The sequence below is a fragment of the Ciconia boyciana genome, chromosome 7 (genome assembly GCF_034638445.1).
Source record: "Ciconia boyciana chromosome 7, ASM3463844v1, whole genome shotgun sequence".
Taxonomy (NCBI): Eukaryota; Metazoa; Chordata; class Aves; order Ciconiiformes; family Ciconiidae; genus Ciconia; species Ciconia boyciana.
In genome coordinates, this window is record NC_132940.1 from 26,253,838 (window position 1) to 26,281,007 (window position 27,170).

Genomic DNA, 27,170 nt, shown 5'->3' on the forward strand with positions numbered 1-27,170 from the left:
TTTGCAGATGCTTTTTCTGGCTGTTGTTGTCACCTCTTTTAGTTTTTTAACAAATAGAAAGGCAGCCTTTCTGAGGGTCTGTCTTCTACAAACAAATGAACCATACTGATATATCTACCAAGATTTATTTTTTCTGAAGGATCTGAAAGAAAAATGCTGTTTCACAAAGTACAGTCAAAACTGGATGAACCTTTCTGTCCTTAATAGTTAATTGAAATAATTGGATTAATTTTTTCATGAGGAGAATTTGACATCTTAATATAACAGTGGTATCTTCTGCTTTCATTTGTTGTGTATCTTCTGTCCTCCAAGGGTCGCGTTTTGCCTCCACCTAGCCAAAGCAGGGAGCCAGAAGAACTGTCAGCCAATAGTTGGGACCTGTGTCCCAACATCCACGTTGCTTTTGCCCTCTGGCCTGAAAGTTTGGAGAGCACAACCTTATGTCTAAAACTTAAGTTCTAGTACTGTATGTTTCCCAACCTTTTCTTTCTTTCTCTAATCCTGTACATAAGAGTGACAAAAATGAAGAAGTTCAATTAAAGAATAAAGTATGGCTGGGGACAAAAGGAAGAAGTAGAAGAAACAGGAAAAGCCTTTCCTGTAGGGATCTCAGCATCTCCGAATGTGAAAGCCCCAATTCAACCTGTCTAATTTTAGACACTGCTGAGATGCTGAAGTTAGTAGCAGTGCTACCCTGGGTTCTTTCTGCAGAAAGTGGAAAGAGGCGCGCATGCCAAAGGGCAATTCAGCCCACCTAGAATCTAGATTACATCCTGATGATGCCTCTCTCCTGCTGTTTATTTTCTAATTTAGGCTCTAAAGTATCTGAAATTAGTAAAGGGAATCCAAATCCGAGTGCCATCCATGTTTCCCAGCACCTTGTGGAGAAAGACCTTCTTTGAGCAGAAGACTCCTACTGGTATCAAACAAGGAGGGACTTCTCCTTGCTAACTAATTCTTCTGGTTGGGAGCCTTATACAGAAATGTGATTGGAGTCAGTATTTCTGTTTCCAAGGCACAATCTTTTTTCTTGCAAATGTGATCAGTCTCTCTGTTTTCATGTTTCATACAGAGCTTCCATCAAATAGACTTTGCCACTGTCCATAGGTTTGATGGACAAGAGTTCAGTGCTGCTCAGGTTTTATCTGTCTAAAGTTCTGTGTCATTTGGTGTTTCCCATTAAATCTTGAAGTTTGGAGGTATTATGATGTTTGTGTTTAGGATCGCATCCATGTCATACATTTTTAACTTCAGTCACTTTTATTATTCACTTAACATGTTTAGAGTTTTTTGGTAAGCTTTCCTTTAAAAAAAAAGTCACACATGATCTGCAAACAGCGCTTCCAGCAGTGATTTTACCATGTGATAGTTCTGCTGATGTAAGGATATGATGCACATTTTAACTGAAAGATTGATTTAATCAGTAATCTCTGTTTTACCTGCTTAGGAGTTGTAGGAAATAGGTAGCACGTTCCAGCCAGATAAACTGATTTTATAGCTGTTTCAATTCACTTAAGTCACACACTGTGCACCCAAGTTACTTCCAGGTCTCTTGACTTTCCTGTTACGTCAAAAATGTGCTGTCTTTTCTGCCTTTGTGCATATGGATATTCACATGCCTTTGTACATATGGACACTGATTAGTTTTTCTCTACTGACGCGTGTTCCCCCTTATCTTCTTGTTCCTCTGTCCACCGTGACCCCCTCAGCCCTCCATTTTGTCATTTCCCTTCCCTCTAATCATTGAGTAAACCTAGGGCATTTAATAACCATCAAAAAGGGAAAATAAGTGGTATTTTTCTTTGTTAGTTTTTGTAACTGGAAGTTCTGCCTAGTGAATCTGATTCTTAAAATCATCCACACAAAAAAAAATTCCATAAAGAATACTTGTTTATAAAAGAGGTGCTTGCTTTAGTTGTTGCTAATAGCACAGAAAATCTCTGTGTCCTATTTTAAAAGACTAACACTTCTGCTTGTTGCCAATTAAAGTGAAGCCAGGCTGCGTTTGGATGGTGCACTCTTTGCAGCTAGAATGATGTGTGGCAGAGTGCCACAGTATGTCAGCTGAAAATGGCCATTTTCACAAAGAAATAGTCTCTGTGCCATTGAGAAGAGTGAGCGAGATTTGGCTATTTGGAGGTGATACCTGACTGTGGGCAGTGTGGGGTCCTGGTCTGATTTGGAGGGACAGGAGGTGGTGCAGGCTTCCTGAGGGAAAAATGGTCTGTAATTCTTCAGGGAAAATGGAAGTTTACTTGCTGTTTTGGAGAAAAACAGAACTACTTCTGAAAAATTTTTGCAGAAGCATGATTAATCCTTAAAAATTGAAAGCAGTGTTACAAAATTCTCAAATATTTTTTGTGTTCAGGAGTATAGCGTACATAAAAGGTAGGAAGCTTAGAGTTTGTTAATTTTTCACCACAGTAATTCAGAACATAAATAATTCTAATGTGCTATCCATGACTAAGTATCTCAACAAATTTATCATCCTTACTTACAATAAATCCTACCTCAGCATGGTTACTAATGTTTCCTTTAACTTTACAGAAGTCAGTGGAGATCTCTGTTGCATTACAGCTTACTTGTCATTTCAAAGTACTGTGCCCGTACTCTTGTGTACACATTTCTGGTTGTCTGTGTCTCTAAACAGATTTTTGGGGTTTTCCTGCTCTTGCAGGCTCTTTATTGCCACAGAAAAGGATTTCTTTCTGTCATGGGGAACCTACTTTTCTGTGTATCTCTGTGTCCCTATAATTTTAATTACTTGATCTTTAATTTTGATCTATAATTTTAATTACTTGATTTAATTACAAGATCTCAGAATTGATGACGCTTTTGTCTCATGGCATACAGCTGTGGATGTTTCCAACTGCTTTGTGTTCTTTCAAATGCATCACCTATATGTCTGAATCTGTTAAAGCAGAGAAGGTTTCTATCCTAGGAAGGATGAAGGGTTTTTTTATTTAACGTTAACAGTATTTAAATTATCCAAGAGTCCTGTGTTATAATAATAATTTAAAAAGCAAATATGGTATCTAAGATAATATCTATTGAATTTATACCCAGGACAACTTTTCTGATACCAGAACATTATTTTTGTGAGGCATCATTACTTTGTGTTACTTTCTGTGAGTAAAAGCACACAAGTAATTTTTTGAAGGGACCATTTCTAGAAATTAATCTGGAATTATTGCTTGCATCTATCCTAGTCTGGTGTCCATGTAGCTAATTGGTATCCTTAGCACTACTTTAAGCTTGTGGTTGTTTGTACCATGTCCCAGAAAAAGAAGGGCATTGAAGAAGAGAAAGTTTAGAAACTATACTTTACCTCTCTTCTTTCCCTCTTCCCCCATCAGTCTCAGCTCTTGTGGAGTGTAATGTGAAATACTTTCCTGTGATTTCATTATCCATTGCTTTAGGTCACAGTCTTTAACCAGAAAGGAAGGCAACGGGTTGTACTTAACTAGAAAGTTTGATTGAGAGATCTTCTGCTTCCCTACTGGAAGTGAAGCCATAATTATGCCTGCGATTGGATTGTAGAGGAGGATAGGTAAAATAAAATACTGAATCATAAATAATAGTGGACTTGTATTTATTTTGTTTTCTCGTACTGCATGAATAATCTTTAAATTTTTCAGACAAAGGAAACACTACTTCATAGATTTAAACCATAGTAGTTTTCTTTTCTTGAAACTTTATATGTGTTGATGTATTGAGTAGCCAGTAAATGTGAAATTATATGTGTGCTGCCATTTATCAAAAGATTATTTGTTTCTCACTTTGAGGACAATTAATAGCAGCAGCCTTGTTAAACTTCCTGCCTTAGTATTGATCAATAAGCACTCATTCCAGAAAGCTGTGCTTCTGAAAGGTCTAGCATTAAATAAAAAGCTGACATTTCAAAGATTGACTTTCATGCCCAATCAAGAATGTAACCATCTTACATTTAAATCCTTTAGCCTTCATGTATTTTGTCCACATTTTTATGCCAAAGTAGTACATTTTGTGAGGCTACAAGCAAGCAGAAGAGAACAGTTTAAGGGACCTAGTCTCACTTTGTTTGGTTCTACCCGTATTTATTCTGTCAGCACCTTCTTTTTCTGGTTTCAGTGATCAGCATTTAGCACAACTGTATAGGTAGCAGGCCACTTGCGGGATGAGATTTTGAAGTGGGGCAGAAACAAAAGAGGATGTATACGATGTACACAAAAAGGATATATCCTCACGCTGGCTGCAGTTGTTCCTTTGCCGTACTTTACACACAGGCTTGATGGTTCAACAGTGGCTTGTGGAGAGTGTGACCTTGTTGTGTTTAAGTATGTCGAACTCTCTTATTTTCTGAGCAAGATGAGAGATGGGTTCTTGTAATGCAGTGTGCCTGAAGACGAGAAAAATTTGAAATAGCAAAAGTTGAATCCCTGTTCATTTTTTGATATAAAGTAGACACATTAAAGAATAGATTTATTATGTAAGCAGAACTAGTTGGAAGAAGCAAAACAATTGAGTACTTCAAAGAAGTTTGTTGCTTTATTTTGTGGAAAAAAACATGACAGCAGTCTATTAAGACTTTTTATAAAGTTCTGGTGCAGCAAGAAAGGAGCGTTACCATATCATTTCTTGTGGTAATAAATTTAAATGGTCTGGTTGTTATTAGAATGCTGATCAGGAAGGAAACAGAAGTCTGTCCTTTTTTCATAAAAAGGTATAAAAAAGGTTACACACTTCAAAATGCAGAAAAGACAGAAATTAAAAGCTTAAATAACTGCAAACAGCAGGGTACGTCAGTAATGGAAGGACTTCTTAAATTACTTTGACAGCTTTTGCAGGTGCACGTACTATGTCACTTTGCCTAGTGGAGCATTGAAAAAGATTTATGGTTCTCCTTTTGGAATTTATTAAGAGTTTCTTTCTTTCTTTTTCTTTTTTTGCAAAGTAGTCTGGACATACCCCTCCCTTGCAGTCGTTTTTATTACAGCTCCTAGAGGAAAGTCACCTATTCAAAAACATGTGGTGCTTGTTGTCTCCATGGCTAGCTCACAGAGCTGTAAACTCTGGAGAATGTTGTTATTTACAGCCAGATATTTTCCTTTCCTTCCCCTTTTGCTTTTTTTTTTGTTGTATGTAAATCCCATTTTATTTGGTTTAGTTCTTGAAAGTCTTCCTGTATAATTTTGTACCTCTAAACAGTTAAATTGGTAACTAAAATATTTTTTCAAGGAGAGAGTCTGACCATCAGGAACGAAAAGGTTTTGTTTCATTTTTTAAGTTTATCAACATATGCGCTGTTATATTCCTTTATATGATGTTATTCTTCCTTTCACTAGCACACTTGCTTGTTTACTGTTTGTAAATGCTCTGAGGGGCCAGTGCTATGCCTGTGGTGTTTGCTGATTCTAATTAATTTTATTCAGTTCCTGTTTCTCAAAGACACAACCTTTCTTTTTTCTTTTTCTTTCCTTTTTTAAAATTTTTTTATTTTTTGAAACTTGCCATCTATGCTCTTTGAAACATTATTTATTATTTCAACAAATAAGTGAGTGTTATCTTATGGGAATTTATTCCATTGGCAGAGTTAATCCATCTACAGATGAACATGTGTTGATTTTGGTTTTGTTTTCTGAAATTTCTCAACATTTTTAAAGAACCTTCTTTCCTGCAAAATCTTGTCTTTACATTAGTAGAAGTAATCGTGATGGCAGCATCTAATTCTGATGCAAATTCCAAGAAAGTGAGACAGGGTTTTGCCCTCCAAGAGTCAGTTCCAGGATTAGCACTTTAATTACAATGAATGCCATGCCAGAATTTTCTTGGGGAAGTAGTGAATTACCAGTGTTATAGAAACCAAGTATTTTAATTGTCCCAGTGAAGATAAATACTTAATGCAGCAACTTTTAAACTGAAAACAGTGACTGTAGTTGTGGCAATAATCAGTAAGATAACCAATTAACAATATCAATTAAGACAGAGTTAACCTCCCTTTAGTTACAAGCAGGGATATGATTGATTACAACGCTGATGGGAATGGCACAAAGAATTTACAAAACTGGGAAAGAGTTAGAAATATCAATAGTTTGTTTCTCTGTATTCCATCCTATAACTCTTGCTCAGTATGAAGCTTAGTTTGGGTTCTTTCATAGTTTTTAATACTCTAATAATTCTCTCATTTTCTATCAACTGCTATTTGGTTTAACATGTTAAGAACCACATTTCCTCTGTGTGGATGAAGAACTATGGAAAGTGTTATCAAAACTTGCTGCTTTAATTAAATCCTGTCTTGTTGAACAAGAACAAATGTGTCAGTCTATAAGGAGTGAACATTGGGACATTCCTGACAATAATGGGGGGAAAAAAGTTACAGAGAGTGTCCTAGTACATGTAGAACACTGACAACATCTGTAATAGGTGACGTACTGAAATCCTCACAGTCCTAGATTTCCAAGCTCCTTGTAGTCTGAAATTAAGGCCATATTTCTTCCAGGGGCTTGTTGTAGGTTTAGGCATTTGGTGAACTGCCTGATGAGATGTGGGCAGTAGCACTTCTTTTTACTTGCATATGATTTTCTTTAAAGTTAGCTAACACTGTTTTCCCTTTGCACAAATTCTATCCATATGTCTTTAAATTATGGCCAGTTTTCCAAGGTTCAGAATCTCTTCAGTGGATTGATTGCCTGCATAGTTAATCTTTGTGGGTTTTTGATACAAAACAAGTCTAAGAGATGCACAGACCTCAAGACAGTAATTTGTGAAGCACAAGTGACTAAAATTCCTGACTTAAATGTACCTCGACTTGTGTAAAGCATTTGACACTGTCCATCACGACATTCTTGTCTCTAAATCGGAGACATATGGATGTGACAGATGGACCACCAGGTGGATAAGGAATTGGTTGGATGGTCACACTCAAAGAGTTGTGGTCAACAGCTTGATGTCCAAGTGGAGACCAGTGATGAGTGGCGTTCCTCAGAGGTCAGTATTGGGACCGGTGCTGTTTAACATCTTTGTCGGCGACATGGACAGTGGGATTGAGTGCACCCTTAGCAAGTTTGCCAACGACACCAAGCTGTGTGGTGTGGTTGACGCACCAGAGGGAAGGGATGCCATCCAGAGAGACCTTGGCAGGCTTGAGGTGGGTCCGTGTGAACCTCACGAAGTTCAACAAGGCTAAGTGCAAGGACCTGCACGTGGGTTGGAGCAATCCCAAGCACAAATACAGGCTGGGTGGAGAATGGATTGAGAGCAGCCCTGAGGAGAAGGACCTGGGGGTGTTGGTTGATGAGAAGCTCAACGTGACCTGGCAGTGTGCGCTTGCAGCCCAGAAAGCCAACCGTATCCTGGGCTGCATCAAAAAAAGTGTGACCAGCAGGTTGAGGGAGGTGATTCTGCCCCTCTACTCTGCTCTCGTGAGACCCCACCTGGAGTAGCGCATTCAGCTCTGGGGCCCCCAACATAAGAAGGACGTGGACCTCTTGGAGTGAGTCCAGAGGAGAGTGACGAATATGATCAGAGGGATGGAACACGTCTCCTATGAAGACAGGCTGAGGGGGTTGGGATTGTTCAGCTTGGAGAAGAGAAGGCTCCAGGCAGACCTTATAGCAGCCTTCCAGTACCTGAAGAGGGCCTACAAGAAAGCTGGAGAGGGACTTTTTACATGGGCACGTAGTGATAGGACAAGGAGGAATGGCTTTAAAATGAAAGAGGGTAGATTTAGACTAGATATAAGGAAGAAAATCTTCACTGTGAGGATGGTGAGGCACTGGAACAGGTCTCCCAGAGAAGTTGTGGATGCCCCATGCCTGGAAGTGTTCAAGGCCAGGCTGGATGGGGCTTTGAGCAACCTGGTCTAGTGGAAGGTGTCCCTACCCATGGCAGGGGGGGTTGGAACTAGAAGATCTTTAAGGTGCAATCAAAACCCATTCTATGATTCTTCCAACCCAAACTGTTCTATGAAGATAGAGATTTTTTTTCAAGTATTGTAGAAATCTTTATCCTGGTTCTGTTTGCTAAATAATGTGATATAACAAGTTAGTGAGTACTCAGTATGGTAGTGTGTGGATTTACAGCACACCAGCTATTCTACATAAGCTCCCCATGGGATGCTCTGAGTGTATGCTAACTTTGAGTTAACTGTAATTTACAGTAAATTATCCTGCACAAAGGCATTCTTAGTGCACAGTTTTCGAGCTGGCATACTACTCACTCTACAATTCTGTTTAACACCCTAACATAAATATAGCTATGTAAAGAGACTCCTGACTTCTTTTGTATTTGCTACCTCAAAAGTCCATTTTTCTTCATGCTCAGCAGACCACATCAACCAAAACTTGGCAAATATTTCTATCAGAAAGTAGTAAACCACAGTGCTTTTTGTGATATACTTGCAAGAAAGGGTAGGTAGTAGACTTGAGTGATGCTTTTCCTCCAACAGCCAGTCCTTATGCTAATCAAGGCTTTGCATAAATAATAAGGCACTCCAGGCTTTGCATAAATAATAAGGCCCTCCATAGGCCATGAAGAAAAATGGTTCTCTTCCTCTTTAATTGGTGACACTTGAGGACTTCACATCCTCTTATAACAACTTTTAGAAGACTCGATCGATATGTGGTTTTCCTCAAGTGCTCAGGAAGTCTTAATGAGTAAAGTGGCAGCTAGTCTCCAAATAAGTAATGCTGAAATAGAAAAAATAAACAAAAAATAAAATGTTAATTTTCTATCCTCCAGACTCGTTTCAACCAGCGTCTCAGTAACCAGGATTTTCCCTTGGATGAAGACGATGATGATGAAATTGAGAGAACAAGCAAGTAAGAAACCTGCTTGGATGTGTGTGTATGTATGGGAGAAAGGATAACTAGCGTTATTGAGCAAAGTTGAGTTCAAATTACACATTTTTCTCCTGTCCAGGCTGATAGCTTGATTCTTGATCTAGATGATGTCAGGTAGTTTAGGATTAAATCTGCTTTTAAAAAGAGGGACAGGCTATTATATCTTTTCATTATTTATAGTGCCTAGAAGAGCTTGACATAATCCTCAGTCTCCACAGACACGAGATAAAAAGATAGACTACATACACAAAGAAGCAGCAAAATAATATTCGTCAACATGGTGGGCAGTCACCTCAGCTAATCTATTCTTTAAGTCTTGTGTTATGGTCATGACCATGGAAAGTTTTCTGAAGGGTCTGAAAGAGAAATATTGCCTTGTGAGTTTTATATCAAGGTCTTGCTATGTGTGAATTAGAGGAAAATCGTAAGTTGAGGCTTAAGCTGCGTTGAGGCATCCTGTGAATTCAGGAGATGAGTTTTGATAATGAACATATGAATGTAAACCATGAAGGACCTTGAAAGCGAAGTGAAGCAGCTTAAGCCAAGATGCAGTAGGGAAGAGGTAGCTACTGAAGTGTTCAAAGGATATCATCAAAACAGCGAGCCATGAAAATACCCTTTGTAGTAGTATTCTGGATAGACAGAGGTAGGGAAAGACTGCAGTAGTATGGGGATCAGAGGTAAGGGTATTGCAATGAATGAAGGGGAAGAGACAAAAGCACCAGTTCTCCTTGCAGATAAGCAGTACTCCAGTAAATCTGGTCATATGACAGAAGAAGAGTTGCAGTATGAGCGTCTTGCCACTAGGACAATGTATGTGGCTAGGTCAGCTAGAGAGGTGTAGCAACACTGACCTAAATATAAGGTGTAGACAAGGGAAAAGATGAAGCAATTTTGGAATAACTGTAAAATTTGGAGGGAAGATTTGGGAAGTCATGTTAAGGGTGACTTGAAATAACTGTTATAGTGGTTGGGGAAGAGCCAGGAGAAAGGAAAACCAGCTAATGGTAACTGCATCTCCATAGATGTCATACATCTATGTTTAGGAAAATTCTTGAGTAGAAAGAAATTCCGGGTTTATGTTCCCTTTCAAAAGTCTTGGAACGCGTTCTCCTACTTACTTTCAGAAGTGGCTGTAATAAAATGGTTTTTATGTTCCTAGCTGATGGAAAAGTTTTTATTTTCAGGTTATCATCAGAAGACAGTGAAGAAGCTTCTGCTTACTTTTATGATAGTGATGGTTCTGGTGAAACTGGAATAACTCCTCAGCATCAAGGAGAAATGGACTTGCTTGGGGAGATTTTGGACACGCTGAGCACACACAGTTCAGATCAAGGAAAGCTCTCGGGAGCAAAGAGCCTGGATTTCTTTAGGTCAATGGATGACATTGATTACAAGACTGCGGTTAGTCTTCTGCTTTCCTTTGAAAAACATCTCCAATCCCTTTATAGTGGGATCCTGCACTTGTGGAATCAACAACATGCACCTCAGACACTGCAGCATAGTCCTTAGAATTGCTAGTGTGTCTTCCTAGGGCTACATAACAGTACGCCCATGCTGGCCACTGCATGATGGTTTTTCACCAGCCAAGAGGTTGGTTACACCTTTGTCCAGTTTATCAAGTCATCTTGGAACAGTATTTTTCCCTTGTAACAGTAACCACATATAGAGCTGTGAATAATGTAATAATTTATGTAATCAAATAGTTTAATATTATATTTAGCTGTTCAATCTGGTATTCCCAGAGCTGGTTTTAGTCTTTTTTTAATGTGGTTTAGAAGGTATTTATTTCCATTTTCACCTTACATCCTTAAACTAGTCATAGTGATATGGTGATGTTTCCATCTTGATTAAGTCATGGGATCTGTGTGGTAATTGCACCTGAAACACTGCTAGAATAGTACTCCAGAGCTTTCTGAGAGGGCTTCTTGATCCTTTTAGGTAGAGTCACACAGGACCTGTAGTGTAAACAAACTGCTTGCCTACAACGTTAAAACCCTCACCAAGTCACTGCTGTGATGTTAGCCAAAAAAATGGTAGTGTTTTTGAATTCCAGCTCATATCAGCTGTCCAGCATTTACTTTCACTGAAAGGGATCCTATAGTAGAAGATTTGTTACTAGAACAGCAAATTCTGATGCAAATGTTTAAAAAGCTTGTAAAATTTTATATTATGTGTCACATAGGGGTCACAGTAATAAAATGCCCATTTTTGTTTGTTTAGCCAAAAAAATTTAATATTGAAAGTTGGTATAATTAATTACTGAAGCAAAGAGGAAATGCCATCTGTTTTTAGTTTTAGTCCAGCTCCTTCTCATATTATGGGTACAAACCAGCAAAGTGTGTCTTTGTTCACTGTCAAAACTGCTTGTGCAAAGACGGAATGGACAGGGGAGACATCCTTCCTCTGCACAAAAGGCAATCCTTAGGATAAGAGACAGAGTGTTCTGGTGAGGAAGTGTAAAAACACTCGATCTAACATTGTTTCTGGGATTGTTGTTTTGTAACATTGAACCTCAAAGGGGATCCATGATTCAGGAACACACAAAATCCATTACAGTATTTTTGTTTCAAAAGTGCCAGTGTAGAGACGTTTCTTGTGACGTTAACTATAAACATATGTTCTTTCTTTCAGAACAAGTCAAATGCACCTAGTGAGAGCAACCTTACCCTGCTCTGCAGCAGTGCTAATGATCAAGCAGAGTGGAACCTAGGTCAGGATGACAGTGTTCTCCATGGGAAGCAGCTCCCTCCATCGCCAAGGAAGCAACTTTCTTCTGATGGTCATAGAGAATCTCTCTCAAGGCTGGAAGAAGAAAGTAGTGACAAAACCTTTATTACTGACAAGATGGACACAACTAGTATGACATCCCCATCACCAGTACAATCAAGTGCCCAGTTTGCTTCTCTAGAAAGTTTCAATGCAGGATATTCTTCCTATAAGTATGCAAAGCGGAATGAAACACTAAGCAATACCTCAGAAGATCAGCTCCCAGCAAGTCTTGCTCAACATCCATCCATTCTAGTCCCTTGGGAGAAAGATGGGAAGGAAGGAAATGAAACTCCAGAAGAGGGTGGGCTTCTTCAAGAAGTGGTGTCATTATGTAAACTGAGTTCTGCTTTTCGCTATGGTTTAAATATTTCAAAGGATAGCTTATCCAGCAGTAGCAGTGGAAATAAAACGTAAGAAAACTATGAGAAGAGAAACTTGACTCCCATCAGAAGTTAAAGGGAGACTACTCAGGACTCCATATAACTCCTTGTAACATAACCAAAAGATGAAAAAGGAATAAGAGATCTTCAATTATAAAAATAATTCTCGTCAGTTGAGTATGCATTTTCTGCCATTGGGACATCTGCTTCTATGTTTACCCAGTTCGTTTGTTGGCTGTAGTTAGGTCCACAAAATGGAACTAAATATACGAATGCACTCTTAAATCAGGTACTAGTTAGTCTCTGTGTTAAAAATACAGCAGGTGTATGGTGCTTCCTAGCATTTTCTTCCTCTAAGCAGCAGGAAAGGTATCACCTAACAGGTGACCAGGTTTTGAAGGTACTATATTAATCCCATTAAGCATGAAATGAACCGAGCAATCTGATTTGTCTGAAATGTACAAATGTTAATATTTGTAATGAATAATAATTGCCTTAATCTTTTGAGAAGTGGTTTAACTATCTTAGAAGATGAATGCAAATCTACAAAACAGCAATAATGATTTTCCATGGCAAGAATTTGCTTCAGCAAAGTGAGGGGAAAAGGAAACTTTTTTTAGATTAAGGAGTTTCTTGTGAATATAACTTGGAATTTACTCCAAACTAAAACTGTGGCCCTGTCTTCCAGACTTCGAAAAGGTAGCGCATACTTTTCTCTCTTCTGTAAAGTACATGAAGTGCTGAATTATAATGTGACATTTATTAACTTCTGTTTACAACTAAGACACTTTAAAGACATATTATCCGGTTTCCCTAGGTAGACTATTTTACCTAAAAATTTTCAGAAAGGAAATTGTAAGTGGAATTGATGGATTTCTATTAGCTTTTATTTTCTCCAGTTTAATGGTGTTTGAAAACTAATTTGTGCCTCTTTTGAACTATTTTCTTTCCATTTTTAGTAGCTACCTTTTTGAAGGTAGATTGAATTACTGTTACTTAGAAGTCATATTTAGTTAAATTATTAAGGAGTCATGACTGAAAGTTACTTGTAACACTAGAAAACTAAAATTACAGATTCCGCTTGAGACTGCATATATCCAACTCTCATTTTAGCCAAGTTGAACAACCAAAAATCTCTTTCTAAACTCAGTGAAGGAGAATAGGTGGACTTGATGTATATTGTATTTAGAACAAGCATTTGTCCTCCTTCTGGCAGCATTCCTGAGGAATATTTGGATATTTAAAGTCTGAAAATTCTTGCTGCTACATGGAGCAGCTCTTTCATTTTCTTTTTATTTTTTAATTTTCCTCCCCTTTTCTTTTTCCACCTCTCCACCTTACCATACATGCATTGTCCTCCACAATAGCTCAGGACAGGAAAGGCATGAAGTAAGTTTCAGCAGATTGGAATTTTCAACTTTGAAGGATATTTGTGATGCAGTTGGCAGAAGTAACACATGGGTATAAAATGAACTGTGCCTGAGAAGAATGTGCTTCTGCTCTTCTAAACTCATGTCAGAAGCCTTTTTTCTTTCTTTCCCTCTTTGGCATGAATGGTTAGTCTTAGTCTCAGTATAGGCCTGAGTGAGCACATTCATGAGGTCAGTATTTGGATCAGATTGTGCTTTAATATCTTAATAGTAGTTTCTAGCAAAGTTTCGTATCAGTTGCCACATTGAGATTTATGAATGAATTTTTCTTCTAGCTAACACAAATGGAAAGGGTTATTTTGGCTGCTTTATTACAAGGCAGCTGACCTAAGGGAATGAATCCATATCATTACAGAGGCAATGCTTGATGCTTTACCAAAGAGATGGAGTAGAGTGAGACCTTGGTTTTGTTCATGCAAAAGTTTCAGCTTGTTCCAGAATGAGGTGGCCAGGGCCAGTACTTGTCATTGAGGATGAGCCTCCAGAATTATATTTTTTTTAATCAGGGCAATGAAGATAAAAGGTTGTAAAAGTGCAAATCTTACAGAAATATCTGTAAGCAGGTATTTCAGTCTGCTTAGAGCATGACCATTCCTGAGGGCATCTGCAATCTGCATTGCTGCAGAATCTCAGTATTCCAGAGTTAGAGGTGGTATGTCCAGAGGTCTGTACTCCGAAGTATTTATCTATCTGTTGGTTTCCTCTTGTGTATCAACATGGTATGTAACCTGGAAGGGGATTTTTTTTTTTTAACAACATGAAGATGTTATTTGGCAAAATATTTTGCACTATTAAAATCAAAAGTATCATAACAATTATTTAAAATGTTAGCTATAACCTTTCCAGGTGGGTCAGACCAGGTGGCTCAGGTGCTGTTCAGATGAGAAAGCTGCAGGGCAACCTCACGCATACTTGTTTAGAGGCAGTATTAATGACTCAGTAGAGGGCATTCTTCTCCTTTGCTAGTACTAAACATTACCCAAAGGTAGTGCTGCTAAGTGTGTCTAAGACAGGCAACACAAAGGTCTGTGTGTTTGTAGCGCTTCTCACTTGTTCTCGTTTATGTCCTTGAATTTTGTTGACGAGAATTTCAAGATTCACCTTTCCTTTTCCTCTGCATCTGACATGGTGTTTCTGTCCACGGTTCCATCTAAGATGATGTTTTATTTTCTTCGTGTATTACCGATAATAAACAGTATTAATGTCCTAAGGGGAAAACCAGAAAAAAATCAGAAATTATGGCTATCATTACTTTCAAAACCATCAAACACATAAGTCCAGGAATGCTGCCAGAAAACGATTTTCAGAAATGCCTCTCTGATGGAATAAATCTTACTGGCTTTACATGAGAGTTAGGCACTGAACTCCTATTATCAGGTAGATTGTCCCATTCTCACCTTTGTGGGACAAATATGGAAGCCGTGTGAGGCTGCTAACATTCTTATAGTTATTATAAGGGTCATAAAATTGAAAGTTTGAAAGTGAAATCTTTCAAAATTGATGCATCGTGGTAATAATTCACTGTTTCATTGACTGAAAATGCAGGCTGAAAAGAAGTAAACAGCTAAGCTAAAAGATGGAAGGTAAAATTCAACTTAGAATTATTTTTATTTCAGTTGCCATCAAAATGCTAGTTACTGTGCTTATGCTGCATTCTTTCCTTACTATTTATAAAGCCCATAGAGTGCTTACAGCCATTAAATAGTGTGTCTTTTTTGGTTTTGAACCTTACATGTGTTCAAAAATAACTTGGTCTTATATCTGTGTTGAATTTAACTGTAGGTACATTTTAAAATCTGTAATATTACAGAATCTTTTCCACTTACTATCAGCGATCTTTTAAAAAGGCTAATATTTGTGCCTTATTTAAGCAGAATTACCAGTTACCAAACAGATAAGAGTCCAAACTGATATTTCGGGTTCAACACTGCTGTTTTCTGTCCTTGTGATAATATAAAACTGTTTATTGGCTACATATACAGTATTTTATTACCACATTGGGTTCTATATTAAGATAAATTGTCCAGGTCCAGTACTTTTTACAAGTTTTATACTTGTATGCTTTCTATTTGTGGAAATCCTTCTAATGTCTTTGAAAATCATCAACGTTCATCACCAGCTACTGGTGAGAACTGAATTCTGCTTAGTCAGAGCTCCTGTGGTCTTCTTCAGAGGCATCTCTTCAGGATCTTCCCATTTCTCCTGTTTAAGGGAGATATCAGGTTATTTGATTAAGCTTTGTAATCTGTTACTTACACTTAGGAACAAATTTCTGACATAGACCGTCAAACTAGGACTTGAATTTAGTATCTTCAAGTTCGTTTTGCATAGATGTCTGCCTGAAATGAGCCATATCGCTCATCTGGTTTGGGAGGAAATAAGTAAGGGCACTAGAAGGAGAAAGGGATTCCTGCATTGTTCCAGTGCGGTAACAAAGCAGAGCCTGGGAGCCCTCAGGAGGGATGATAACTTTGAGGAAGTCCAGATTTCAGGATATTGTTTAATGTTCTAGCTCAGTTGTAGTGATTCCAACCCAGCCATGTAGGCAAAAGTAATATTGCCTAAGGAATTAATCCCCTGTGGGATTTGCAGAATGGATAATATGTTGTCCCAGTCAAAGCCTTCCCATCCATGTGTATAGAGATGCAACATGTGAAAAACAGTGCAGATATTCAGGGAAGGACAGTACTGCGGATGCAAGGGTGAGCCCTACCCACCCTCTAAGCATGCAGAGGGCAGTCTGTGTAGAGTAGGCAGTGGTTTGCTCTTCCATCCCACATATTTGGGCATCGTGTAGCTCTGAAAAATAGACTTGTTCTGAAGGAAAAATGTAGTTGTAGAAGTTGTCATAACTTGTTGACTGAACCCTTCATTGTCATTTAGCATTTCAGTGATACTGCTGCTGTTTGGGTGGGGTCATCAGAATTCCTCAGCACTGGCTGAAGTCCCCTCTCAGGCATTGTAAAACAGACTTCAGCTGGAGTTTTAGACACATGCTGAGTGCTTTTGAAAATCCCACCCAATCTATTAGAGGAGTGGTTTAGATCTCAAAAATCTGTTTTTGATGTCTTTTCAGGTTTTAGAATGAGCTAGTTACAACCTTGTGTTCTTGTAAACCATGTAAAGTCTAGGCAAAAGAACAGTTAAGCCAGGTTTTTAAAACAGCTTCTATTTCTCCACCTACAATCAATCGTATTCAGCCCTACAGAACAATCTTTCATTGGTGCAGCTGTCTAATGGAATTGCTAGGAACATCCAAAATCTTTTCTCTATGCATGTAATTAATTGAAGAAACATTTCATGCAATAATCAAAGTGCCAGCATGAGGCCTGTTTGCAAATGCACCTCCTGTGTAATGCTGACTGTAGTACCCTGTCCTGCAGAAAGGAGCCCCGTAACCGCTGACCTCCCTGACTGCGCAGGCAGAGGTCAAGAGTGGTCTTTATTTCCAAGGGAGTTAGCATCTTCTCTCTTAGTGCCAGGCTCTAGTCCAGGTGCTGTGAGACTCCAGCCAGCGTGTTCCCAGCAGCCTGAAATTTTAGGCTAAACAAATGTAGCTAATAAAATTACGTCTGAGGCAAGCAGCTTCCTTATTGCAAAGCTCAGGATGGTGAAGGCTGTCTGTTCACATGATATCGCGGTAAATCTTTGGAGAATGAATGTAGAAATAAATGCACCAGCAAAAACAGTATGAATGGTGATGTGACTTGTCTTCAGTAACTTCTTTGCTGCTATTAGATGTGTATGTCTTTGCCAAGCGTTGTTTACCTGTTAACAGAATCTGGGCTGAATAGAACGTGTCCTCAACTTCACCCCAAGGGCATGGACCACAGCTGGTCTAGAATTCATGATCTTCAGGGTGGTTGAAAATAAAGGAATGGAAAAGGGATGGTATGTTTTTTTGTACAAAACCTTCCTTAATTTGCTTTGTAATGTCTGTTTTACAGTTTTAGTCAGTGGCCAATTGAAAGTACTTGATAGGTCTTTCCTGGAAGTTGCTAAACTTCTTCTAAATAGAGTTGCCTGATGAGTCCACAGCCACCTTAGTCTAGAGGGCCATCTACCATCCGTGTAGTTGGCAGGGCCGTTGCTGTTCTCTTCTGGGTTGGAGTATGAAGCAGGTAACACGGTTGGAAGTTACTCCAAGGTTTACTGTAGTAAAGGTACTCAAATGAATTTGTACTATTACTTAGGTCAATACTAATCACATTTGTATTTAGAGTCTGGTAACAGTATTAGCATTTGAAAAATAAGTTGAGTTCAAGTACGTTGACATTTATTACAATTCTGTGTGAATTGACATTCTGTTTCTGTTAAAAATAAGGGAGCTACTTGGTTGTGGGGGAGAAATGAGTTGACTTTCAAATCATCAGTGAATTTTGTGCAATATTTCTCCTTGTTTCAAAGTAATTTAGTAGTGCACATCTGCTTTTCAAGCAGATCCTTGAAATGGTATTTTTCAAAAATGTGTAAAATTACATGTAGCTTTGAAATATGGTTGTATGATAAAAACATAAAGAATATATTCTAATGAGGCAAATGTATATTTCCAATGACGGGAATGATTATGGATGTCACATTCTGTGGAAATAATAAGGCCTAAGCCAATGTTCGCATACCAGTAGTTCTAGGTAATTCTTAAAACTATAACCCAGTTAAATTGAAGTAAAGTTTAATATTAGAATTTATGATGTTTAGTTTATCATTTGATCATTTATTTATCCTTGATAAAAAGATGAGGAGTTAAGCACTGCTTTTCAGTACCACCAATGAGGTGAGGGTTCATGGTAATGACCATATTTATTAAGAATTTAGTTTGTGACATCCCTAATTGTTGTAAGTCATTACTTAAAATATCTACTAATGTTGCCAGTATCCTTTTAATTTTTTGTAAATTAATTTCTTTGTATATTGATGTACATTTTGTTTTAACCTTTTGTTTTCCCTTGAGAACTTCTTTAAATTAATATACTTGAATGAGGCAATAAAGCACTGTGGAACAGGTAGTCTTGATGCAGCTTACGCACAAGCACATCACGTCTGTTACTTCATGATTTTTGAGGAGGAAGATAAATTTAAAATGCTTACATGTTTAGCCAACTGACAATTTGTTTTTGTTGTTTTTAGATCTGTGTCAGATACAATGCGAAATGTCTCAACACAGAACAAAGCAATGTTATGTATCCCAATGCTTCTGATTTTTTTTCAGAATGTTTTTTCAGTGACCTTTGAAAACCATTCCTGATAATCTCCTTGTTGTGAGCCTTTAATACTTGTAGGAAAGGCATGAAGTACAGGACATTTTGAGGTTTTATTGATAATTTTAATAATTTCAGAGATTTAAAAAAAAAAAAAAGCCAGCATTATGCTAACAGTTTTAAAAACTTAGTTAGTTACTGACCTTTAGTAAAACTAGAACCAAATCTAAGAATTTACTCCATGCTTTTGCACCCTCTGGACTACTGTTTGAAGTCATCTCAAGAACTGTAATTCAGACCTTAGACTACTGTCAGTAGTGCACTGTGTAGATATAGTAAACGAGCTGTGATGTGTGTGTGTGGTGTGTTTTGTTTTGTTGGGGTTTTTTTCTTCCAAGTTTGTGGCGTCAGTAGAAGTTTTTGGTGAACTCCACATTACCATAAAGTGCCCAACACTGAACTATAAAATAAAACTTTACGATATCAAAATTCCTTGGGTGGTGCAGGTTCTTGTTTGATGGGTTGATCTGAATAGCATTTTCATACTTATCAGGCACACAGGTTAAAATAATACAATGATACTGTATTATGTTGGAATTTTTTCTCCATTGAATGATCATTCCAGTTTCTCAAATATAGAGAAAGCTGAATATGTTTTCTTATTAATTACTGTTCATACAGTACAAAAGTTAAATGCTGATGTCCTTTATAATTCCAATGGTATTTTGCTTCTTTTAAAAATCTTAGCTAATCATGCCTATTTGTTAAACAGCTGGTTTTGGTCTGTAGATCTTCAAGTTCTTACCAAAAAAGTAGGTGTATTATTTTATAGATTAAGAAATTAAGATATTAAGGGCAAAATGCAAGCAGAAGCTACAGTAGTAATAACTGCTGGGTGCGATGGTTTGAACCTTTAACCACCGGATATTACCAGGTATTTTTGTACTGTTAGGCCAAGTACAAGTATCAGAGAGGTCTTGAGGATACTGCTAGCGAGGGAAGAGGGATGCCCGACCTCCCGTAATACCTGTAATGGGATCCGACTGAAGGGTCGGACCGCGTGCCGCTGAGAGTCGCTGGGACCTCACCTTTTCAACCCCCAGCACGCCAGCCTGCTCTGGACACCACCCGCTCTTCCTTCCTCGCGCCCCGACGGCAGCCCCGCCTGCACCCAGGGCACTGTTGGCCTGCGCAGCTCTGTCAGTCGCCGGCCCCTCTGGTGGCCTGCCTTCCTTCCCGCTGCTGGTGGGCAGGGGCTGATGCAGAAAGCACCTCCTGGCTTCGGTGGTGATCAGGAATGAAGACGAAGACACGGTTTATTCGTAACTTAGGCAGGCTAAATAACACATAAAACAGTAACACATCATGCATTTGTTATCAGATACGACTTAACTTTTTAATATAGATGCTTTGCTGTGTCATTTTATGCAAGTGTATAACTATAATTCAGTTAGGGTTTTACATTAAATGTCTATGGAGTATAATTTGATCTGTGATTCACTCTTCTAAATTAAAAGCATTTTGGTATCTTATGCAGACAAACCATAGCGACCGTGGTTTCAATATTGATATACTCAGTCCACAACTGATGAAAAAATTACAAATTGTGTTCAAGCAAAACAATGAAGGTGTGATTTTAACACTTGCTCTTAGACTTGTACTAGCTTGCTGTAGCTAGCAGAGTGATACAAGCTGTGAAGGCTGGTAGCGCAGGGATCTTCACTGCTAGATTAAGCATAGCACATCTTGCAGCCATTTCTTCATTTTGCCAGTCGATGTTCCCACATATTTATTCAGCTCTGAAAACAGACAGCTGTGACAATGAACCTCTTGTCATAGGTCCAGATTATGAGCTGATGGAGGACATCCTAAAAATGTAGAAGCCTTTAATTTTTTGCAGGAGTGAGCAAGTATGAAGATCAAGTCTTTCAGGTGAAGTTTGCCTGCTTTCCTTAGTTTGTTATCTCAGGGCACCGAGAGTGTGGTTGCAGCTTGCTTTCTATGGATGTTTCAGTTCAGTAAGTTCTTTCAAACGGAAGCATGGGAAAGGATCGAAAAAGAGGAGGTAATAAGACAAGTTAGTCTAAGTTGGCAAACTTTCCACAGGTGATACTGTAGGACTCTGTTCCTGTTGATACAACTATACCAAGTGTCCGTGAAAAATTAATTCTTTCAGAGGGCTTTGGTGTACCAGTCACATGGTAGCACCCTGAGTATGAAAGCTGGCATGTTATTAAGAATTGTGGCATTTGAGGGAAAAATCTAACTCAAAGCAGTGTCTTGTTGGGGACTTGTTTACGAGAAGTCATAAACGCTCCTATTCATTAGTAGCTTCTTGGTTGTTTGTGCTTCAGAAGCAGCTGAGAACATTGCTTTTGCAAGACACTTTTACACCGTGCAGCTGCAGCCATACCTGAATGATGGACAAAGCATTTCATTTTCTTTCCAGAACTCACTGTGTGTTAACCTCATGTTCACAAAAGGAAAAGTAACTTTATCAAATTCATAGATTTAGATTTTTATTTGATGTGACAAGCGGTAACAACAACAACAAAAAAAACCCCAAAGCAATGCCTGAAGTGATGTTGTGGGTTTGCTGGTATTCAGATAAAGCAGAGTCGAGTCAATCTGCAGATTTTCATCAGTCAGAAAAAATGCTAGCAGCTTCTTAAGCTTTAAAACCCCAGAGGCTGTCAATTGTGTTACAAATTCTGTATGAAACATAAACAAGTGCTAGTTCTAAAAGCAAAGTTTGGGAAGCACATGTGGAATATCCTATGGGCTGTATACAATTTCCTTTCTGTGGCTGCCTATTTCACATTTCTCCTGAAAGTTGAAGGGCCAGGTTCCTGACAGCATACTGCTCCACTAATTTTCTTTTTTCAGGTCTACTTCTTCCCTCAAATAATTGCCACTGAAACATGGGGAACAAAACAGCATCAAAACCCAACACACAGCAAAAAAAGAAAGGTACAACATGGGCTACAAACTTGGTTGCAAACCTTTTCCTTTTAGATGTTACCTGGTTTTTATTGTTAAGTCCTGCAAAATACTCAGTATCATGGATGAGACACAGTAAAGATGTACTCTGCCGTGTAGAGCTTACACAAGACTCATTTGCCTACAGAAGTTTGTTTTTCAGCTATGTTTAGTTCTGTGAATAGCTCAACTAATATCCTTTCCAAGGTGAGTATTTTTATCCTGGTATAAAATCACTTCATTTGACTTAAGACACTTCCTAAGCGATGAAGAGGAACATTTCTGTGTGTTCAAGATGGGCAGAGGGTGCTCTTCTCGGCCTGGACTGTTCAAAGGCCAAATATTAAAAACCATGTTTGACTTTTAGGTTTTAGCCTTGACATGCTCATCTTAAAACTTCTGGAGCCCAATTTTTTAGAGAGTGGTTTAGCATTGGTGACTTAATTTAAATTGTGGTAGATGACTTCTGAGACTGCGTCTCAGTGCCCTGAAACATGCCTTAGAAGTCACAGGTACAGCAGAGAGTTGTGGCTACCTGCTCCCCCCATCCTCCCTGCAAACCTTTGTTCAGTTCCGTGCTAGCACTGGCTCCACATTCAAGAATATAACATTTTATAGTATCAGCAGTTTTCTATTCACTGTTCCTTTTAAGAAAATAACCTCTTAATATAATACCACCTGTTTAGCAATGAGAAGGATTATGTACTTAAAATGTTCAGCTGAATAATACATACAAACACCTGACATTTGGCCTGCTCTGAGAATAGGCGACATGCTTATTTAACAATTTTGAAAATGTTAAAATGGTGAGGTAGAAATTAAAATGTCATTTTAAAATATTTGTATTTAACTTATCCGATTCAGTCCTTTTCTACATTTCCCCTTGGCATATTCGAACTGGGGGTCACGGTAGCAGTCTGACACGGCGGATACTTTGAACGATATACTGAACATTGTTGGCATTTCAGCCTAATTAGTTGCATCCTATTTTGTGATTTGTCTTTGGTCCTTTGGGTTGCTGGCCCAGGATTTTTTTTAACCTTTTTTTTTTTTTTATGCTCATCATTGTTTCATTTTAAATGTCAACAGACCAGTACCTGTGTAATTGGTCCGTCTCCCCCCCCCCCCCCCCCCTTATTTATTTTCTACCCAAAGTCAGAGAATTTGACAAATGACTTCTACATCTCAGGCAGGCTACACGAGAAAAATATATCCCAGGACTGAGTGACAAACACAGGCTAATCTAGTCCATGCAGCTCTTGAGCACAGCCACATCTTTTTCTGCCCCGCAGTCACTGTTACCCACAGTTTTGGACAGAAATGATCTTTTCTTGGGCTGGTTTAATCACTTGTGCCAACGCTGGGCCACCCCCCAAGGGCAAATCTGCATCTTCTCTGTTGGCCTCATTTCTCATGCGAAAACCTGATAGAGCCTCCCTCTCCCTGGGGGTCAGGTTTAACATAGTTCTCTATGATCCAGGGACAGATCCCTCTGAAAGAAAATGCTTAGGCACCGGGCTAGTTCAACTGGACATTGAAGCCTTATGCATTTAAGAAGGAAAGTGTCAACCTGCTGATTTACTTTAAACAATCCTCACTTGACCTAATTATGTGTCCACGGAAATATCTTAATCTCTGGAACAGCTGGGGTCACAGACACATGAGGGTGCGCTGCCAGAAACTGAGGAAGAAAAGCGGTGCACCTGCATGCTCTTGTGGTTTGCTTTTTTCCTGCTCCGTCATTGGAGTCTGAGTCTGAGGTGACTCCTGTGGATCTTTCTTGGTCATTGTGTCTAAGGCTTGAAACAGTGTTCAAACAGTAGTGCTGTGGGCAGCCTGAAAGGAGAGCCCTGTGCTTTTTGCCCCGAAATAATGCCTGGGCCCCTGGCTGGTCTCGAACTGGCTTGCGGTACAGGCACAGTGCCCTGTCACTGCTGGATGCACACAGCTTGTCATTTGGGCATCGTTTGCCAGCTTGCTGAGGAGATGATTAGAAGCAGCTAAAACTGCATTTAATTGTTTAAGCTGGTTTACACTTGGAGCAAAAATACGTGGAAACACCCCACATGTCTTCCCTGCAGACTTATGCTTTCCTGATCTGCCTAAAGATTGTGAAATTACTTACGGGTAACACCTGAAATTCTGTTAATACCTTGTGCTAGCTGCATGGAAGACATTAGGTTATTTATTTTGTGGGACAGAAAGCAGCTATTTAACCTGAGGCTGCCCTACGCTGTGACTACTTGTACATTGCAAACATGCTGCGGTGCAAATAGCTGTTCGTACAGGTGAAAAAGGCTCGCAGCCCAAAGGGTCACATATAATTAAGATTGCCATGCAGAGCCTGCCCTTTCAGTTTGCTCTCATTCCTCCAGTGCCTATGTTGCTGTCACTGTTTCTGAATTTCTACTGCTAAGTAAAGTTTAGCGCAGGTGGCAAACGAAACTAAGTGGGTTTAAATTGGAAACACACATTTTTGTCATCGCTAGTTATTACAATACATGCCAATGAAAACTGTGCTTTTGCTGAAACTACAGGTGAAATCTGAAAGGTCATACACAATATTGAGCTGAGAAAAATGTCATGCTTTAAACAGTGCCATGAAGAGCATAAAAGCAGATGAAGGGCTGTGTCATTTTTCTCTGATCAACAAAGATGATTTAAAATCATGATTTGGACATGTCAGTCTTGCTGGTGTTTGACAATGTTAGATGAATTGCTGGTAAATGGAATTGCTTTGCCAAATTGTTTTGGGGAAAGAAAAATCGCAGCCTGATAAAAGCAGAAATTAAAAGCAACTTTTGTGAAACCAAGTCAAAATACAACAAATTTGCTCAAATTGGTTATTACAATGTAAAATCTCCAATACATTTTTATTCCATAAATATCATTTGAAGGAACCTAAACCTAGAAAAATCACCACTGAACTGAGAACTCTGGCCGTCAGGGCTCCACCTTGATTCATAATTTATACTCTGGCTTTTCAGTGTGCAAGAGGTCTTCGCACCTCATGGCATGCATTATAGATGGAGGAGTTTAGGTTAAAACATGCTTTTACTGTGAGGCCTAGGGTATCGTCCGCTCTCCACATCAAATTCATGTGTGCAATTTAAACAAGACCTTACTCTGCTCCCAATAAATACACACCAGACGTATCTCTTATAAATGTTAGGTTTTGCAGCATCTTGACACATGCCAGTAGTTTGAAGCTTGTGCATGCTTCAGTGGGGCATGAAAGCCCCATCCATTCATTCAACTGTGACGTTTTGCAATAGGCAAAATTTTAGTCTTGTCAGCTACTCACTGTTCAACTTTTATTGACTTACAATGTCTAATCTGATGCTCTTTTTCTGAATTGTTTTCAGAGGTGTCAGTTTTCTTTAGCTGAGAGGTGACTGAATAGCACAGGAAAAGGAACTTGGCCAAAATCTTCTGATCCGTGATTCCTGACGCTATGTGACATTACACGTGTAAGGTTTGTCCTGTAGGAAGACTTGCAGGAGGCTCGGGGCTTATGTTAAATAAAACATAGTTCAGAAATTTTTGGCTGGGAAAAAGACTTAGCTGTGTCTTTTCTGGAGACCAGCTTTCTGCTGCAGGCCTTTATTTATTATGACCATTTTAAAAAGTGTATCAACTATGTTCTTTATTTAATACCATAGTTTAGATGATGTTTATTATCAGTTAGCATCTGTTTGAACAATAATCACTAGCCAGACTTCAGACACAGACAATGACAATAAATTGTAGCTTAGCTCCTCATTGACCAGAAAGCTGGATGCGCCAGATGCTTTCTTGCTTCCTCAAGGGCCAGGAGGCACGAGTTTTGGAGACCTCGGAAGGAAGAGGACTCCCCACCTGAGAGCCCTCTGCTGAGTGGCCTGTCACAGCTGGAAAGCTAGTGTGGCATCATAGCTGCAAGTCATATGCTATCAAGATTTCGAATCACTCAGTTGTACTGCACAGGAAAGATAGTTATATTCTGTTGAAACAGATAAGAATTCTTGAGCTTTCTTGTGGCATAATGAAACAAATTCATCTTCTAGAGAACACAGAAAAGCCATGTGTTCTATTTAAAACCCACAAGGTCAGATCATGATCATCAGTGTTCATTACTTGGGAGAGCAAGGTCTCATAGCATCCAGTTACCAAAATAATGGCAACGAATGAGTTTCATGGTTTTTGAGATGTTCCTCAGGGTCAGGCTTAAGAGGTACTACTGATTTAAGCAGTGAAATAGACCTCCCCAGAAGTCCACTTGACACACTTGGATTCAGGGACTCAGCTGCTAAATGGCCATTGGGGCAGGGTTGGGCATTGATCAGCGAAGGCCCGTGGAAGTGAAGGAACAGTGTTTCGTTTGTCTTAACTCTGTCTTACCTGGAGGTGTCCTGGGGAATGCAGCCATGGCAAGCTGGGCTGGAGGGGAGCTTGCAGCACAACTGCAAGCATCAGTATAGCTGAATTCTTCCAAGGAGGACCTTTCAGTTACAAGTAGCTTTGGGACAATAGGACTCTTGGTTTCTGAGGTTATTGATCTTTATTGAAAAGTAACACAGAAACTGTTGAGGTGAGCATAAAGCCCCTTGTGAAAATGGGACTTAGATTAAGTGAAAATTCTTACTGCTCTGCCATTTTTCTGCCTGCACTCATCCACAGTGCTGGAAAGACAGTAGTTATTTAAAAAAACAGAGCATGAGATTCTCAGCTTGTATAAATTAGCTCCAGTGAAGCTGTATTGATTCATGCCACCTTGAGACCTGGCACAAAACACCTCCCTTTGATGAGCACAGTGCAATCAGTCAGCATGGATGTTGTCAGAGGGTGGTGCAGATTGCAATGCTGAGGCTGGCAGCCCCAGACCATAGCATAAAGCATGTTCATCTCATTTCCAAGTATGGAAAATGTTTCTTGATCACTTGATTCCAAAAGGCAAATTTGACTTTTTAAACTGCAAATATAATTCTGGCCTGAGGATAATTTCCTTTGTAAATGCGTGATGAAATAATCCCATAAAGCAAAAAAATATAGGTTGCATGTGGCTCGACATAATCCTTATTTATTGGTCATTTTGATCCTGTACACAGCAAAACAGTAATATGAATACACCATCTAAGCTATAAACATACTATGTACATACAGAGAAGGAACAGTTAATTTTACATAAGATGGAGAAGGCACATAATGCAATGATACACTATGATCATTTGGACCTGGCCAAATTCCAGCTGCAATATTTGTATTCCGCCTAGTGTAAATATTCCTGGGACTCTGAAGGTACTCTTCACTGTTTCACAGGCTGGAGGCCACCCCTTTCCAAGGGAAAAGGGAATGGACTGTGAAAGGGGAGTAAATTGCTTCATCCTTCCTCTGCTTCTGAGTATCTTCAGACGGATTTGGTGCAGAGCAGATCATGTACTCTAACTTAGCACCTTCTCTTTCTTTGTAGAAGGCTGATAGACATGAAGAGAAAGTTTAAATGTGTAAGGTTTGGGAGTACATTGTGCATTTGTTTCTTTAATGGATAGGTTGCAAGTGATCATGGATAAATAATTTTACTTTCATCTTTTGAGTCAAATAGTGAGATAGATT

At 39.0% G+C, this 27,170-nt stretch overlaps 1 protein-coding gene across 1 annotated transcript in view; it reads left to right on the forward strand.

Moving 5' to 3' along the window:
- Positions 1–19,973, forward strand: part of DENND1B (DENN domain containing 1B) — a 170,212-nt gene extending 150,239 nt beyond the window's left edge. The window contains exons 21-23 of the mRNA XM_072867433.1: positions 8,719–8,798; positions 10,007–10,223; positions 11,454–19,973. Of these exons, the coding sequence (XP_072723534.1) occupies positions 8,719–8,798; positions 10,007–10,223; positions 11,454–12,005 (849 nt within the window). The 3' untranslated portion in view covers positions 12,006–19,973. The remainder of the gene's footprint in view (positions 1–8,718; positions 8,799–10,006; positions 10,224–11,453) is intronic.
- Positions 19,974–27,170: the final 7,197 nt, after the last annotated feature.